Raw genomic sequence first — 15,965 nt, forward strand, 5'->3', positions numbered from 1 at the left:
AGGTAAAAGCCCACCAGACCTAAAAAATGAAGAGGAAACAGGCAGTCTACCTGAAAAAGAATTCAGCATAATGATAGTAAAGATGATCCAAAATCTTGGAAAAAGAATGCAGAAAATACAAGAAACATTTAACAAGGAACTAGAAGAACTGAAGAGCAAACAAACAGTGATAAACAACACAATAAATGAAATTTAAAATTCTCTAGAAGGGATCAATAGCAGCATAACTGAGGCAGAAGAACAGATAAGTGACCTGGAAGACAAAATAGTGGAAAAAACTACTAGAGCAGAATAAAGAAAAAAGAATGAAAAGAATTGAGAACAGTCTCAGAGACCTCTGGGACAATATTAAATGCACCAACAATCGAATTATAGGGGTCCCAGAAGAAGAACAGAAAAAGAAAGGGACTGAGAAAATATTTGAAGTATTATAGCTGAAAACTTCCCTAATATGGGAAAGGAAATAGTCAATCAAGTCCAGGAAGCACAGAGAGTACCATACGGGATAAATCCAAGGAGAAACACGCCAAGACACATATTAATCAAACTGTCAAAAATTAAATACAAAGAAAAAATATTAAAAGCAGCAAGGGAAAAACAACAAATAACACATAAGGGAATCCCCATAAGGTTAAAAGCTGACCTTTCAGCAGAAACTCTGCAAGCCAGAAGGGAGTGGCAGGACATATTTAAAGTGATGAAAGGGAAAACCTACAACCAATATTACTGGACCCAACAAGGATCTGATTCAGATATGATGGAGAAATTTAAAACTATACAGGCAAGCAAAAATTAAGAGAAATCAGCACCACCAGACCAGCTTTAAAACAAATGCTAGAGGCACTTCTCTAGGCAGGAAACACAAGAGAAAAAAAGACCTACAATAACAAACCCAAAACAATTAAGAAAATGGTAATAAGAATATACATATCTATAATTACCTTAAATGTAAATGGATGAAATGCTCCAACCAAAAGGCGTACAGTGGCTGAATGGATACAAAAACAAGACCCATATATATGCTGTCTACAAGAGACCCACTTCAGACCTAGGGACACATACAGACTGAAAGTGAGAGGATGGAAAAAGATATTTCATGCAAATGGAAATCAAAAGAAAGCTGGAGTAGGAATTCTCATATCAGACAAAATAGACGTTAAATCAAACATTATTACAAGAGACAAAGAAGGACGCTACATGACGATCAAGGGATCAATCCAAGAAGAAGATATAACAATTGTAAATATTTATGCACCCAACAGAGGAGCACCTCAATACATAAGGCAAATACTAACAGCCATAAAAGGGGAAATCGACAGTAACACAATCATAGTCGGGGACTTTAACACCTCACTTTCACCAATGGACAGATCATCAAAAATGAAAACAAATAAGGGCACACACGCTTTAAATGACACATTAAACATGATGGACTTAATTGGTATTTATAGGACATTCCATCCAAAATCAACAGAATACACTTTCCTCTCAAGTGCTCATGGAACATTCTCCAGGATAAATCACATCTTGGGTCACATATCAAGCCTTGGTAAATTCAGGAAAATTGATACCCTATCAAGTATCTTTTCCGACCACAACACTATGAGACTAGATATCAATTACAGGAAAAAATCTGTAAGAAATACAAACACATGGAGGCTAAACAACACACTACTTAATAACCAAGAGATCACTGAAGAAATCAAAGAGGAAATCAAAAATACCTAGAAAAAAATGAAAACACGACGACCCAAAACATATGGGATGTAGCATAAGCAGTTCCAAGATGGAAGTTTATAGCAACACAATCCTACCTTAAGAGAAAAGAAACATCTCAAACAAACAACCTAACCTTACACTTAAAGCAATTAGAGAAAGAAGAACGAAAAAACCCTAAAATTAGCAGAAGGAAAGAAATCATAAAGATCAGATCAGAAATAAATGAAAAAGAAATGAAAGAAACGATAGCAAATATCAATAAAACTAAAAGTTGGTTCTTTGAGAAGGTAAACAAAATTGATAAACCATTAGCCAGACTCATCAAGAAAAAAAGGGAGAAGACTCAAATCAATAGAATTAGAAATGAAAAAGAAGTAACAACTGACACTGCAGAAATACAAAGGATCACGAGAGATTACTACTAGAAACTATATGCCAATAAAATGGACACCTGGAAGAAATGGACCAATTCTTGGAAAAGCACAACCTTCCGAGACTGAACCAGGAAGAAATAGAAAATATGAACACACCAATCACAAGCACTGAAATTGAAACTGTGATTAAAAATCTTCCAACAAACAAAAGCTCAGGACCAGATGGCTTCACAGGCGAATTCTATCAAACATTTAGAGAAGAACTAACACCCATCCTTCTCAAACTCTTCCAAAATATAGCAGAGGGAGGAAAACTCCCAAACTCATTCTTCGAGGCCACCATCACCCTGATACCAAAACCAGACAAAGATGTCACAAAGAAAAAACTACAGGCCAATATCACTGATGAACATAGATGCAAAAAACCTCAACAAAATAATAGCAAACAGAATCCAACAGCATATTAAAAGGATCTTACAACATGATCAAGTGGGGTTTATTCCAGGAATGCAAGGATTCTTCAATGTACGCAAATCAATCAATATGATACACTATATTAACAAATTGAAGGAGAAAAAGCATATGATCATCTCAATAGATGCACAGAAAGTTTTGACAAAATTCAATACCCATTTATGATAAAAGCCCTCCAGAAAGTAGGCATAGAGAGAACTTACCTCAACATAATAAAGGCCATATATGACAAACACACAGACAACATCGTCCTCAATGGTGAAAAACTGAAAGCATTTCCACTAAGGCCAGGAAAAAGACAAGGTTGCCCAGTCTCACCACTATTATTCAACATAGTTTTGGAAGTTAGCCACAGCAATCAGAGAAGATAAAGAAATAAAAGGAATCCAAATTGGAAAAGAAGAAGTAAAGCTGTTTGTAGATGACATGACACTATATAGAGAGAATCCTAAAGAGGCTACCAGAAAACTACTAGAGCTAATCAATGAATTTGGTAAACTAGCAGGGTACAAAATCAATGCACAGAAATCTCTTGCATTCCTCTACAGTAATGATGAAAAATCAGAAAGTGAAATTAAGAAAACACTCCCATTTACCATTGCAACAATAAGAATAAAATACCTAGGAATAAACCTACCTAAGGAGACAAAAGACTTGTATGCAGAAATTATATGACACTGATGAAATAAATTAAAGATAATACAAATAGATGGAGAGGTACACCATGTTCTTGGATTGGAAGAATCAACATTGTGGAAGTGACTGTACTACCCAAAGCAATCTTTAGATTCAATGCAATCCTTAGCAAACTACCACTGGCAGTTTTCACAGAACTAGAACAAAAAATTTCACAATTTGTACAGAAACACAAAAGACCCCGAGTAGCCAAAGCAAGCTTGAGAAAGAAAAATGGAGCTGGAGGAATCAGGCTCCCTGACTTCAGACTGTACTTCAAAGCTACAGTAATCAATACAGTACGGTATTGGCATGAAAACAGAAATATCGATCAGAGGAACAGGATAGAAAGCCCAGAGATAAACCCACATACATATGGTCACCTTAGTTTTAATAAAAGAGGCAAGAATACACAATCGAGAATAGACAGCCTCTTCAATAAATGGTGCTGGGAAAACTGGACAGCTACATGTAAAAGAATGAAATTAGAACACTCCATAATACCATACACAGAAATAAACTCAAAATGGATTAAAGACCTAAATGTAAGGCCAGAAACTATCAAACTCTTAGAGGAAAACATAGGCAGAACACTCTATGACATATATCACAGCACGATCCTTTTTGACCCACCTCCTAGAGAAATGGAAATAAAAACAAAAATAAACAATTGGGACCTAATGAAACTTAAAAGCTTTTGCACAGCAAAGGAAACCATAAACAAGATGAAAAGACAGCCCTCAGAATGGGAGAAAATATTTGCAAATGAAGCAACTGACAAAGATTAATCTCCAAAAGACATTTCTCCAAAGAAAATCTATAGATTGCCAACAGACACATGAAAGAATGCTCACATCATTAATCATTAGAGAAATGCAAATCAAAACTGCAATGAGATATCATCTCACACTGGTCAGAATGGCCATCATCAAAAAACCTACAAACAACAAATGATGGAGAGGGTGTGGAAAAAGGGAACCCTCTTGCACTGTTAGTGGAAATGTAAATTGATACAGCCACTATGGAGAACAGTATGGAGGGTCCTTAAAAAACTAAAAATAAAATTACCATATGACCCAGCAATCCTCCTACTGGGCATATACCCTCAGAAAACCATAATTCAAAAAGAGTCATGTACCAAAATGTTCATTGCAACTGTATTTACAGTAGCCAGGACATGGAAGCAACCTAAGTGTCCATGGACAGATGAATGGACAAAGAAGATGTGGCACATATATACAATGGAATATTACTCATCCATAAAAAGAAACGAAATTGAGTTATTTGTAGTGAGGTGGATGGACCTAGCGTGTGTCATAGGGAGTGAAGTAAGTCAGAAAGAGAAAAACAAATACCGTATGCTAACACATATATATGGGATGTAAAAAAAAAATGGTCATGAAGAACCTAGGGGTAATAAGAGAATAAAGACACAGACCTACCTACTAGAGAATGGACTTGAGGACACGGGGAGGCGGAAGAGTAAGCTGGGAGAAAGTGAGAGAGTGGCATGGACATATATACACTGCCAAATGTAAAATAGATAGCTAGAGGGAAGAAGCTGCATAGCACAGGGAGATGAGCTCGGTGCTTTGTGACCACCTAGAGTGGTGGGATAGGGAGGGTGGGAGGGAGGGAGACGCAAGAGGGAAGAGATATGGGGATATATGTATATTTATAACTGATTCACTTTGTTTTAAAGCAGAAACTAACACACCATTGTGAAACAATTATACTCCAATAAAGATGTTAAAAGAAAAAGCTAGGCAAAATTGAACTGTAGTGTTTGAGTATATATTTGTGGGATAAAACTGTACAGAAAATCATGAAGGTGATTACCATAAATGTCAGGATAGTGGTTACATTTAAGGATGGAAGGAGTGAGCTGTGTTTGCACAGGGTACAGCGAAGCCTTCTGGATTGGCTGGCAAAGTTCTATTGATTTGGGTGGTAGTTACCAGTGTGTTTTCCTTCTAAGTCAATAAGCTATAATTTTGTTTTATGCAATTTTCTGTACTTGTGCTATATTTTGCAAGAAAAAATTTTAAGGGGAAAATGATTGAATTAAGCAGTGGCCAGATATTGCCTTTGATGGGACTTCTCCCATATACTGATGAGCTCTCTCAAAGTTCTAGGCAGATCAACTGGAGACAATCAGCCCATCACACAGACCAAGAGCGTTTTGTCCAAGGTTAGTCTCTGTGTATATAGCCTGGTCAGTGTTTCTTTCTCTTGGGTGTATCTACCTCTCTCTGAGCCCCAAGGATGATGGCTTGTGAAGACATCCAGTCACCATTTCTCATTTCTCCTTTAGGTTTCTAAAAGTGAATCATCCTCTGTTCTCTAACAGAGATATTATTAAGTAGCAATTACACTAATATTCTCATGATCAATACAAATGACCCAGGTAAAGGAAATGTCTCTGGTCTGTTTTGCTTCCTTTCTATTACTAACTTTATGTGAACACAATTGCCTAAACCTTGACAAGTTCTCCCAGAGACATTTTAGTAAATCTATCTGAGGTTCACAGAATGCCCAAGAAAGGCTCCAGCACATTGTAGAGTGCTGTCCAAGGGTCTCTGCACATTCACCCTCTCATTTCTTCCTATTCTTTGTGATTAGGTGTGTACATTCTCTTTATGTGATAGCAAATAATTAAGCCATTACCTGAGGCAAAAAGAATGAAGGGGTTTCACATCTAATGGCTTGGGAACAGCACAGAGCTAGTAAAATAGTGGCAACCCCAGACTGAAACCACCAAGGATCCAAGTGTGTTAGACATACGACATTTTTTTCTACCCCTGAAATCTGCAGAACAAATTTCTTAAGTTATAAATCAGTTACTAATTTTTACCTTTTGGGTTATTGTTGGATTTATTTAATATCCAACTCTGACTTCATCTTGTACTAGCAAACCGCATTTTCCCAGTATCTTTTTTCTATTTCAGTTTGATCTAAATTAAGATAAGTTACAAAGTAGCTCTTCTAGGCTTTGGCTCAAATGTTACAAACTCTTTCTAAGCGTGAGATTCTATTGCTTAGGGTCTTATGGACTTTGCCCTTCTCAGAGGTCTTAATCAGCTTAATTAGGCTGATACTCACAAGCCTTGTAAGGTTCCAATATGACACTGATTCTTTCTTAGAGCAAACCCAGTATCAGCAGTAAGGTTCCAGGCCCCCAGAATTAGAGAGGAAAGCCTGTGGACCTACGGTGTACTCCAGGGAGGTGCTGGTGAGTGGGGCAGGTACACCAGAATACAGTTGGTTAGAAGAATACAAGTGATCTGAGTCCTGTGCCTGTCTATGTGATCCACCACTGTATCACAGGCCAGCCATTGTCCTGGCACCTGCACAAATGCTGTAGGTTGTGCAGCTTTACTGGGACAAGGGTCTCCTTGGGAATTCCTTCCATGTAGATACAGCCAAAGTGCTTAACATGAAAAAAGGTTATAACCCCATCTTTACACGGTAGAAGCCATCAGCCAAAGTTATAGGCTTATGGGGGGCGGGGGGGCACGGGAGGGGCGGCCCTGGAAAAGGGAAATCCAAAGGCCTCGGGTTTCAAATTAATACTGATCTAAAGTCGCATTTCCAAGGTTCGGCTTCATCTCCCTGTATTTCAAGAGCGCCTCCCTGATCACTAATTGCTTCCTTCCGTTGCTGGGTAAACCTTTAACCCCTATCCTACCTCCATTTGTTCAATAGGAATTTTCATTTTCACTTGAATCTTGAGTAGAATTGGAAATCAGGTGTGCCTGTCTAGGCTTAATCATTAAATCGTGGTCAAATCGCTCTCCCGGACTGCGTGAACAAAAATGAATGGACATTTACGTTAAAAAAAAAAAAAAAAAAAGAGAGAGAGAGACTTTCGGACTTCACCCAGGACTGAGAATGCAGGAGGCCGACCGTACGGATGGCAGCGAGGGGTCAATCCCCGCCCGGCGCTGGGTCGGCGGTGGAGGAGTCGGAAGTGGTCGGGGTTTGGGGGAGGAGATCCGCTCATACACAACAGGAGAGGCTGCGCCGCCATATCTGCTGCCGCCGCCGCAGTTGCGAATGCAGCGTTGGGACCGGGCTGCCTCCGCGCCGCCGCTAAGGTTCGTGTCGTTCCCCCCTGAGCTCCCTGCTCTTGCCGCCTCACCCCCGGCGGCACTGCCCTCTCTTTCTGGCCCGTTGAGCCCGCTCCCTTCCCGCATCCATCAGGGCTGAGGACTATGGATCCGGGCAGCAGCAGCAGCAGCGACTCGGCTCCCGACTGCTGGGACCAGGTGGACATGGAAGCACCGGGTTTGGCCCCGAGCGGGGACCGAGCCGCCTCGGCGGCTGCTGCGGCGGCGGCCGAGGCCCAGCGTGAGCCCCTCATCTCGGCCTTCAGCCGACAGCTCAACGTCAACGCCAAACCCTTCGTGCCTAACGTCCACGCCGCGGAGTTCGTGCCGTCCTTCCTGCGGGGCCCCTGCCAGCCGCAGATCCCCCCGGTCGACGCCCCCGGCATCGATGAAACCTGCCCCGGCGCGGGCGACCCTCAAGGTAAAAGGCTGGGACGGGGGGCACCTGTGGAACATTCCAAAGAGGAACAGTTAGTGTGGCGTGAAGGTTCCAATTCAGCCGTTACCATGGAACTTTCGGAACCTGTTGTAGAAAATGGAGAGGTGGAGATGGTCTTAGAAGAATCATGGGAGCACAATAAAGAAGTAAGTGAAGCTGAGCCAGGGGGTAGTTGCTTGGGAGATTCGGGGCCCCCAGAAGAAAGTGGCCAGGAATTGATTGAGAAAGAGGAAATCAGAAAATCGAAATCTGTGGTCGTACCCTCAGGTGCTCCTAAAAAAGAACACGTAAATGTGGTATTCATTGGGCATGTAGATGCTGGAAAGTCAACCATTGGAGGACAGATAATGTTTTTGACAGGAATGGTTGACAAAAGGACACTTGAGAAATATGAAAGAGAAGCTAAAGAAAAAAACAGAGAAACTTGGTATTTGTCATGGGCCTTAGATACAAATCAGGAAGAACGAGACAAGGGTAAAACAGTAGAAGTGGGTCGTGCCTATTTTGAAACAGAAAAGAAACATTTCACAATTTTAGATGCCCCTGGCCACAAGAGTTTTGTCCCAAATATGATTGGTGGTGCTTCTCAAGCTGATTTGGCTGTACTGGTAATCTCTGCCAGGAAAGGAGAGTTTGAGACTGGATTTGAAAAAGGTGGACAGACAAGAGAACATGCAATGTTGGCAAAAACAGCAGGGGTGAAATATTTAATAGTGCTTATTAATAAGATGGATGATCCCACAGTAAATTGGAGCAGCGAGAGATATGAAGAATGTAAAGAAAAGCTAGTGCCCTTTTTGAAGAAAGTCGGCTTCAGTCCCAAAAAGGACATTCACTTTATGCCCTGCTCAGGGCTTACTGGGGCAAATATTAAAGAGCAATCAGATTTCTGCCCTTGGTACACTGGATTACCATTCATTCCGTATTTGGATAATATGCCAAACTTCAACAGATCCATTGATGGACCAATTAGACTGCCAATTGTGGATAAGTACAAGGATATGGGCACTGTGGTCCTGGGAAAGCTGGAATCAGGATCCATTTTTAAAGGCCAGCAGCTTGTGATGATGCCAAACAAGCACAATGTGGAAGTTCTTGGAATACTTTCTGATGATGCTGAAACTGATTATGTAGCCCCAGGTGAAAACCTTAAAATCAGACTGAAGGGAATTGAAGAAGAAGAGATTCTTCCAGGATTCATACTCTGTGATCCTAATAATCTTTGCCATTCTGGACGCACATTTGATGTTCAGATAGTGATTATTGAGCACAAGTCCATCATCTGCCCAGGTTATAATGCGGTGCTGCACATTCATACTTGTATTGAGGAAGTTGAGATAACAGCCTTAATCTCCTTGGTAGATAAAAAATCAGGAGAAAAGAGTAAGACACGGCCCCGCTTCGTGAAACAAGATCAAGTGTGTATTGCCCGTTTAAGGACAGCAGGAACTATCTGCCTTGAGACATTCAAAGATTTTCCTCAAATGGGTCGTTTTACTTTAAGAGATGAGGGTAAGACCATTGCGATTGGAAAAGTTCTGAAACTGGTTCCAGAGAAGGACTAAGCAGTTTTCTTGTTGTCCCTACACAGTACTGTGAGAATTGACTACAAAAGTTCACCACCTTCTCTTATTTACTGCCCATTGACTTTTCTCCATATTTTGCAAAGAAAAATTTCACAGCAAAAATCCATGTTTTGTCAGCTTTCTCATGTTGAGATCTCAGTTGTGTCACTGCTGAATTTACCATTAAGTTTCCTCCTCCTATGCCATTCTGCTTCCTTGAACAGAATCAGTAATAGCTTTGTAAGTGATGTGGATGTAATTGTCTATAACAATGAAAAATTAATATATTTTTTAATTTTTCATTTTCCCTTAGGATATTTAGACAACCCTTGTTCCACGCAGACCAATCAGAGTGTGTCAGTGTGTGTGTACATGTTAAAAAGACAACTAACATGTGAATAAAATATTCCATTTGAAACTCTTATTGGAATTTGAAATGCTTTTGAATATTTTTTTTAATTTGTCTGTAATACTTCTCAATCAGGTTTTTTACTGTCTCAAGTAACTGAATACATTTTATTACCTGGGCTTTTAACAACTGTCCTGCACTCACTGTTTTAAATGAGGAATTTACAAACAATGCACAGGTTTGTGTTAAAGGAAAAATTTTAATTTTGAGAAAAATAATTTAGAGGTCTTCCCAATGAACTTTGTTTTCTGTGTTCAAGTCCAGTCAATAAAGGAGCTCTTCTGCTTCCCCACTTGTGATTTGAAAAAGAAAAGCTCAGGCCATCTATCAAGTCCCCAAATGTTGAACATGGCCATATTACACATATACCTGGGGATTCAGACCGTATGTTGACTAGACTGTTATCTGCACTCCCTCATCTTAACACACCCCTTTGTTTTATTCACCAAGAGACTTGTGGTGTGGGACACAACACAGTAAGGGGCATGACTTGAGAAGGTAAATGCTTGCAATAGTAAGTCATTCACTGACAAGTAAGGGTTATTGAGGGTCCTGAGCTTGGAGATGGGGAGACCATTCCACTCTTCTATTCTTCAGTGCTTGGGGTTAGTAGGAAAGGTGGGAGGTCATTTTTACAATCAGATCATGACCCACTCTTGGGGTCAGAGTTAACTGGACTCATCTCTGAAGAGTACATTGAGGAAAACACCAACCGTGGACCCTGAGGTGGCTACTTTTATTGCCAGGAGAGTGGCCTTATAACCTGCGTAACTATCAACAGCTGCAAGAACTTTCTGTCTTGGTAAGTAGGTAGTGGCCCAGTGTAAACACTTCCTAATGGTGGGAAGAGCCAATTCCTCACACTCATGGGGTGACTGAACAAGGGTGGAGACGCTGCCGGAACACTATGGGCTATACTCAGGACCTTTCTCCATGGTCCCTTTGTTTGTGTCGGCATGTACCTCCAGGGTATCTAACCTATCAGAGATAGCCACAGGTCTTGTCAGGGCATCAATAGCATGGCTCTGTGAATCATCCAACCATAGATCTTCAGGGCACCCACAAGGGAAAAGAGGATTTTTATTTTGTCATATGTCAGCTAACCTAACCCACAGGGATGTGCCTCATGTTGTCTTGGACCCAGTCCTTTAATAATTAGTATATCAGTGGCAAGAGTTTTGTCTTATTTTACAGTTCCTTCTCTTGCCTCTGTGCTCTGAGCTATGTACAAAATACAGGCCAAACCAGTGTTCGCTAAAAGTTTTGCCCTGGCAGCCACTTTTTAAAAGTTTATTTCTGATGCTGCATCAATCTCATTGTTTTGCAATTTTAGTAACTTACCAATAGGATAATTGTGGATAGCATCCACTAATAGGCCAAAGCCACAAGGCAGGACAGAACTCTTTTTTTCTCCACCCAATTTGGGTAATTTCCCATCAAAAACTGGCTCCTAAATGTCTTTTCTCATTAGCCAGTTGTATAGAAATTTCTCCACCAGGAGCTCTGAACTCTATAAACAACTTTCAGAGACAGGACATAAATCTTTGGGAGTGGATTTTAGAAACCAATAATTTTCATTTCAGTGATCATCCAGGTGGTTGGAGACACCTGACCCTGGCTCTTTAAGAAAATATTCAGTATATAAACTCATGGTAATGTTTTTTTTCTAACTTCGTGAATACCTTCATTTGTAGTTCTTAATGTCTGGTAGTGTTCTCCAATACTGCAAATTGAGGCCATTTACAAACACAGTACAGTTTCCACAGGGCATACAAAACAGTGTCCCTTCAGAGGTCCCGTGTTGCCTCTAATTCAGACCAATTTAACTTAACTGTGCCAAGAGCACCTCAAATTCCTGGTAAGCAAGATCAGTGTAGAAACTACCCAAATCTGGCTGCATCCTGTAAATACATCATGAATTTACTATGTCAGGATGACTCTTGGCAACTTTTCTCCCAAGGTTCTTCCTTTTATTCCTCATTAGAGGACAAATCTGCGGAGATTTAGGAAAAGGGCCCAACTTATATGGTACGTCAGCAAAGACCCATGAAGGAAAGAAAGTGGAAAGCTTGGGCTGGGTAGAAGCTAGCAGACCTCCACATTGAGCATCTTTCTCTGGTACCCAGGACAAATTGTCAGTGCTATTAATACCCACTATGGTTACCATTCCTGTCTTCAATAGACAAATCCTTTCTCAAAATAGACTCTCTTTTTACAGTGTCATGATTCTGATTTACTACAATGCAAGAACCTGCTCTTTTTAAAGTTTACTTATGCACATTTTGCAGTACAAATATTCAACCCACACACTTTAGTTAAAATGACTGGTTTAGTTTCAGGAAAATTATTAGTTAGTGTCATGGCCATACAAAAGAAACTATCCAGCAACCACAGAAATTCTGCCAAAACCTGAGCATTTGAACATGTTCACCTTGATCCAGTGCCTGTTTTTATGTTCAATATGATTCTATATTTTCTGTTGCGGGTATTGACATATTTTCATTTCTCCTAGTTTTCAGTTAACAATATCCACTCATGGTTGGCCACTGGGTGGAAAGAAAATTTGACCCCAGATTTCTCACCAGAGACACGACTGTTTCCACTGAGTGGGGAAAGTGGGCTTGCCTTAGAATTTGGGAGAGGCTTTTTCAGACCACCCTGTGGGTGTTAGTTAATGTTCAACCAATCACCAAGATCAACAAGGGAAAGGGAGAGAAAAAAGAACCTACTGTATGAACATGCCACGTATGAGAAAATAAAACAAGAGGAAAAAAAGCTTTGTTTACATACAAGAGGGCAGTTTACAATTTGACACTATAGCCCGTAGAATATTCACTATCGGATTCCCTTACAGTTCTATCTTGCACTCAACAATGCAGATTGTTTTAGAGGAAATTTGTCTAAATTCTAGGGGGATTCTCTTTTCCTTCACTTATCCTTTAAAAAATTGTATAGTTTCTTTTATAAGTCAGTGGATGAAAGGTTCAGGCTCTAAGAATCAGACATCAATCAAAAGGGGTTTTGGCAAAGCCCCTTGTTTTCTACTCAGATTAATATTAAGCAATCAGAATTTACATGCACACATAATTTTCAGACAGTTCTCAGCCCTCTAATGAAGATATTTCTCTCTTTCATTGTTGAACTTCAAAAGTCCAAGCAGAGAATATTGAGACCTGCCCCCAGTTTTAGAATGAGAGGACAAAAAGAAAAAAAAAAAAGATTTGTCCAGTCAGGCTGCTGTATACATTCATGTTGCTGTGTCTCTCATTTGATATGATATATATCCAATAAGTGTCCAATTATAGCTCTTCTTTCCTCACATTTGGGGCTCTGATTAAAAGGCTTCCTCTAATCTCTAACAGAGACTTAGATGAATTATCTCCTCCTGAGACTGCTTTTACTAGCTCTACCACAATCTATCAGTGACCTTTTGCCATACCAATAAATTTACAGAACACAATGTCACATGGCAAATGAGCAAGAAAGACCCCAACTGGCTTCTGCTGGTTTAGCTGACAGTTCCTGGATTAAAGGTTAGTGTTTGATTTCTACCTTTTATTTCTTTTTGCACCCTGCTTTAACTGATGCTCATATAACATATATTATTTAGCTTTCCAAACTGCTTTAGCTTCTTTTGCCAGTTTAGTAAGGTATAAATGAATAGGTGAAATAAAATGTATTAATACATTTAAAAATTTTTTAACATCTTTATTGGAGTATAATTGCTTTACAATGGTGTATTAGTTTCTGCTTTATAACAAAGTGAATCAGCTATACATATACATATATCCCCATAGATCTTCCCTCTTGCATCTCCCTCCCACCCTCCCTATCCCACCACTCTAGGTCGGTCACGAAGCACTGAGCTGATCTCCCTGTGCTATGCAGCTGCTTCTCCCTAGCTATCTATTTTACATTTGGTAGTATATATAAGTCCATGCCACTCTCTCACTTTGTCCCAGGTTACCCTTCCCCCTCCCCATGTCCTCAAGTCCATTCTCTACATCTGCATCTTTTTGAAAATATCTAAAGGCTTAACTCCTGAGTGATGCTAATGACAGAATGCTTCATCCCCATCTGTGTTCTTCAATGTGTGCCAAACCCAAAAGAACTCTGGTCTGAAAGGGTAAATGAGCTGCAAGCATACATTTTGTACATTTAAGAAGGGAACACCAAGGTTTGAAGGGAAGGAGATACATCTAAGGAGGCTTTAACCTTAAAGGATGGTGATTCAGGACAGATGTGTGGTGGCTTCACAAGATCCTGGTAGTGAGTAAAAAGTTGCAGTGACCAAATTTAACATAATTCAAGAACATTTGCCTCTATGGATGGCACACTATTCAAGACCTGAAGGGAAGTTGGGGGCACGAGAAAGGTCATATTGATTTCCCAGCAGAATCTGAACTGGGCCTCCAGGTGGCTAGGGGACAAATGCACATCAGATTCATTCTGTGAGACAAAGAGGTCAAAACTGCTGGCAATATTGGCAGCATGGTACCAGCTCTGATGGTGATACTACCAAGCCTCACAGGTCCCCAGGTATCAGTGTTAGGTCTCACACTATCTACCAATGCCTGACTGAGTTAGCGGTATCCAAAATAGCACATATTACCTGAGTGTGCAGATGTAACAGCTACAATGAAGGGCAAGTTCTGCTCTGGGCCACCCTGGTGCCCCCACCTCTTCCAGAAGATCCCATTGTCAGAGAAGTGGCCAGATCAAAATATGTCCCCTTCCTGACATAGAATATACCTAGCATGGTGCTGAGGAGATAGTGGACCTCGTTTTCTTCCCTTGCTTATGTTTTAGACAGTGATTTGGTAAGCTAGAGAAGGGACGTTGACCCATGGCACAGGGGTAATGCACCGTGAAGCCACTAATTGGAACCCTGAATAAGCCACCTCACCCCTCTTCTATGAGTCTCTGGTCCCTCATGCATAATGTAGAACTAATGCCAGTTACCTCGTGTTGGGCTGCACCCCACAGACCTGCAAGATCTGTACTTGCTCAGCCTCAAGACCGAAGAAAGAACCCGGAGTCAGAGACGTCAATGGTTTAATGGATGGGGGATCTTACATGTCTGAAGCAAGGTCTTGGAGAGACACCCCACCATGTGCGGCAAAAGGCGGGCAGGACATGGTGGCAGTCTTTGCTCCCACGGGGAGGGGGAGGTTACCAGTTATAGGGGGAATTGATATCTGGTCGGCTCATTGGTTACCAGGGAAACCAGCAGAGGAGCACGCCCCTCACTGCCCCACTGATAAGCTAACAGGTGGAGATGTTCTGATCTAAAGATTAGAACAATCACTAGCTGGGGCTGGGGGCAAGTACATGGGCATTTACTGATTAGTCTCTATGATTAAGAGGGAAGGTCAGTCATGTGAGTAAGGTGTAAGTGAAGCAGGGACTAGTTGAGCAAGGCATGTCCAGAGAGTAAGAGAATAGCCATCTTGGGTGGCCTGATCAAACACCTTGTTGGGTTTTATTTTATTATTATTATTTTTTTTTTGCGGTACGCGGGCCTCTCACTGTTGTGGCCTCTCCCATTGCGGAGCAGAGGCTCCGGACGCGCAGGCTCAGTGGCCATGGCTCACGGGCCTAGCAGCTCCGCGGCATGTGGAATCTTCCCGAACCGGGGCACGAACCCGTGTCCCCTGCATCGGCAGGCGGACTCAACCACTGCGCCACCAGGGAAGCCCTCAAACACCTTGTTTATAGGATTGTTGTGAGTACTGAACAAGGTAGCACATATGAAAATGTGGCTCAGTTCTTGTGAGTTTATTTCCTACAGTGTATAGTCAGTCCTTACCCTTGACTGTGTTTTTGACTGTAGGAGCTCTGCTTCTCCTTCTCACTAGATCTGTTGATTGCTGATGCAATAACTTTTCCTACCAATGCCCTATGGTAAGAAAAACTGATTTTTTAAAAAGAGGAAATATGTCCAGCCCCGGGGGTGGGTAGGGGGACTCAGAATTTGTCCAGTCGAATCATGGCTATCCCATTCCCCTTTGTCAGATGATGGGTTTTCCAGCCTCCTCTACACCTAAGGGTGGCCATGTGACCCAGTTGTTCCCAGTGATGTGTACAGGAATGTGTTGGGGACTTCTATAGGAAAAGATGGTACCTGAGATATGATAGAGATGACTGGAGCAGTTGCAGCTATGTTGTGACAAGCACATGGTCATAGAATCAACCTACTGA

The 15,965-nt window shown here is 41.1% G+C and overlaps 1 protein-coding gene across 1 annotated transcript; it reads left to right on the forward strand.

Annotated features, from left to right (window-relative positions):
- The first annotated feature begins 7,296 nt into the window (after window positions 1-7,296).
- GSPT2 (G1 to S phase transition 2) lies at window positions 7,297-9,792 on the forward strand. Its single transcript, XM_089904536.1, has one exon. It carries the CDS (start codon window positions 7,457-7,459, stop codon window positions 9,353-9,355), a length of 1,899 nt encoding a protein of 632 aa, XP_089760662.1. The 5' UTR covers window positions 7,297-7,456; the 3' UTR covers window positions 9,356-9,792.
- The last annotated feature ends 6,173 nt before the right edge of the window (window positions 9,793-15,965 follow it).

This window comes from Delphinapterus leucas, chromosome X, assembly GCF_059928025.1.
Source record: "Delphinapterus leucas isolate spDelLeu-1000000601 "Yukka" chromosome X, BTC_Dleu_Yukka2, whole genome shotgun sequence".
NCBI lineage: Eukaryota > Metazoa > Chordata > Mammalia > Artiodactyla > Monodontidae > Delphinapterus > Delphinapterus leucas.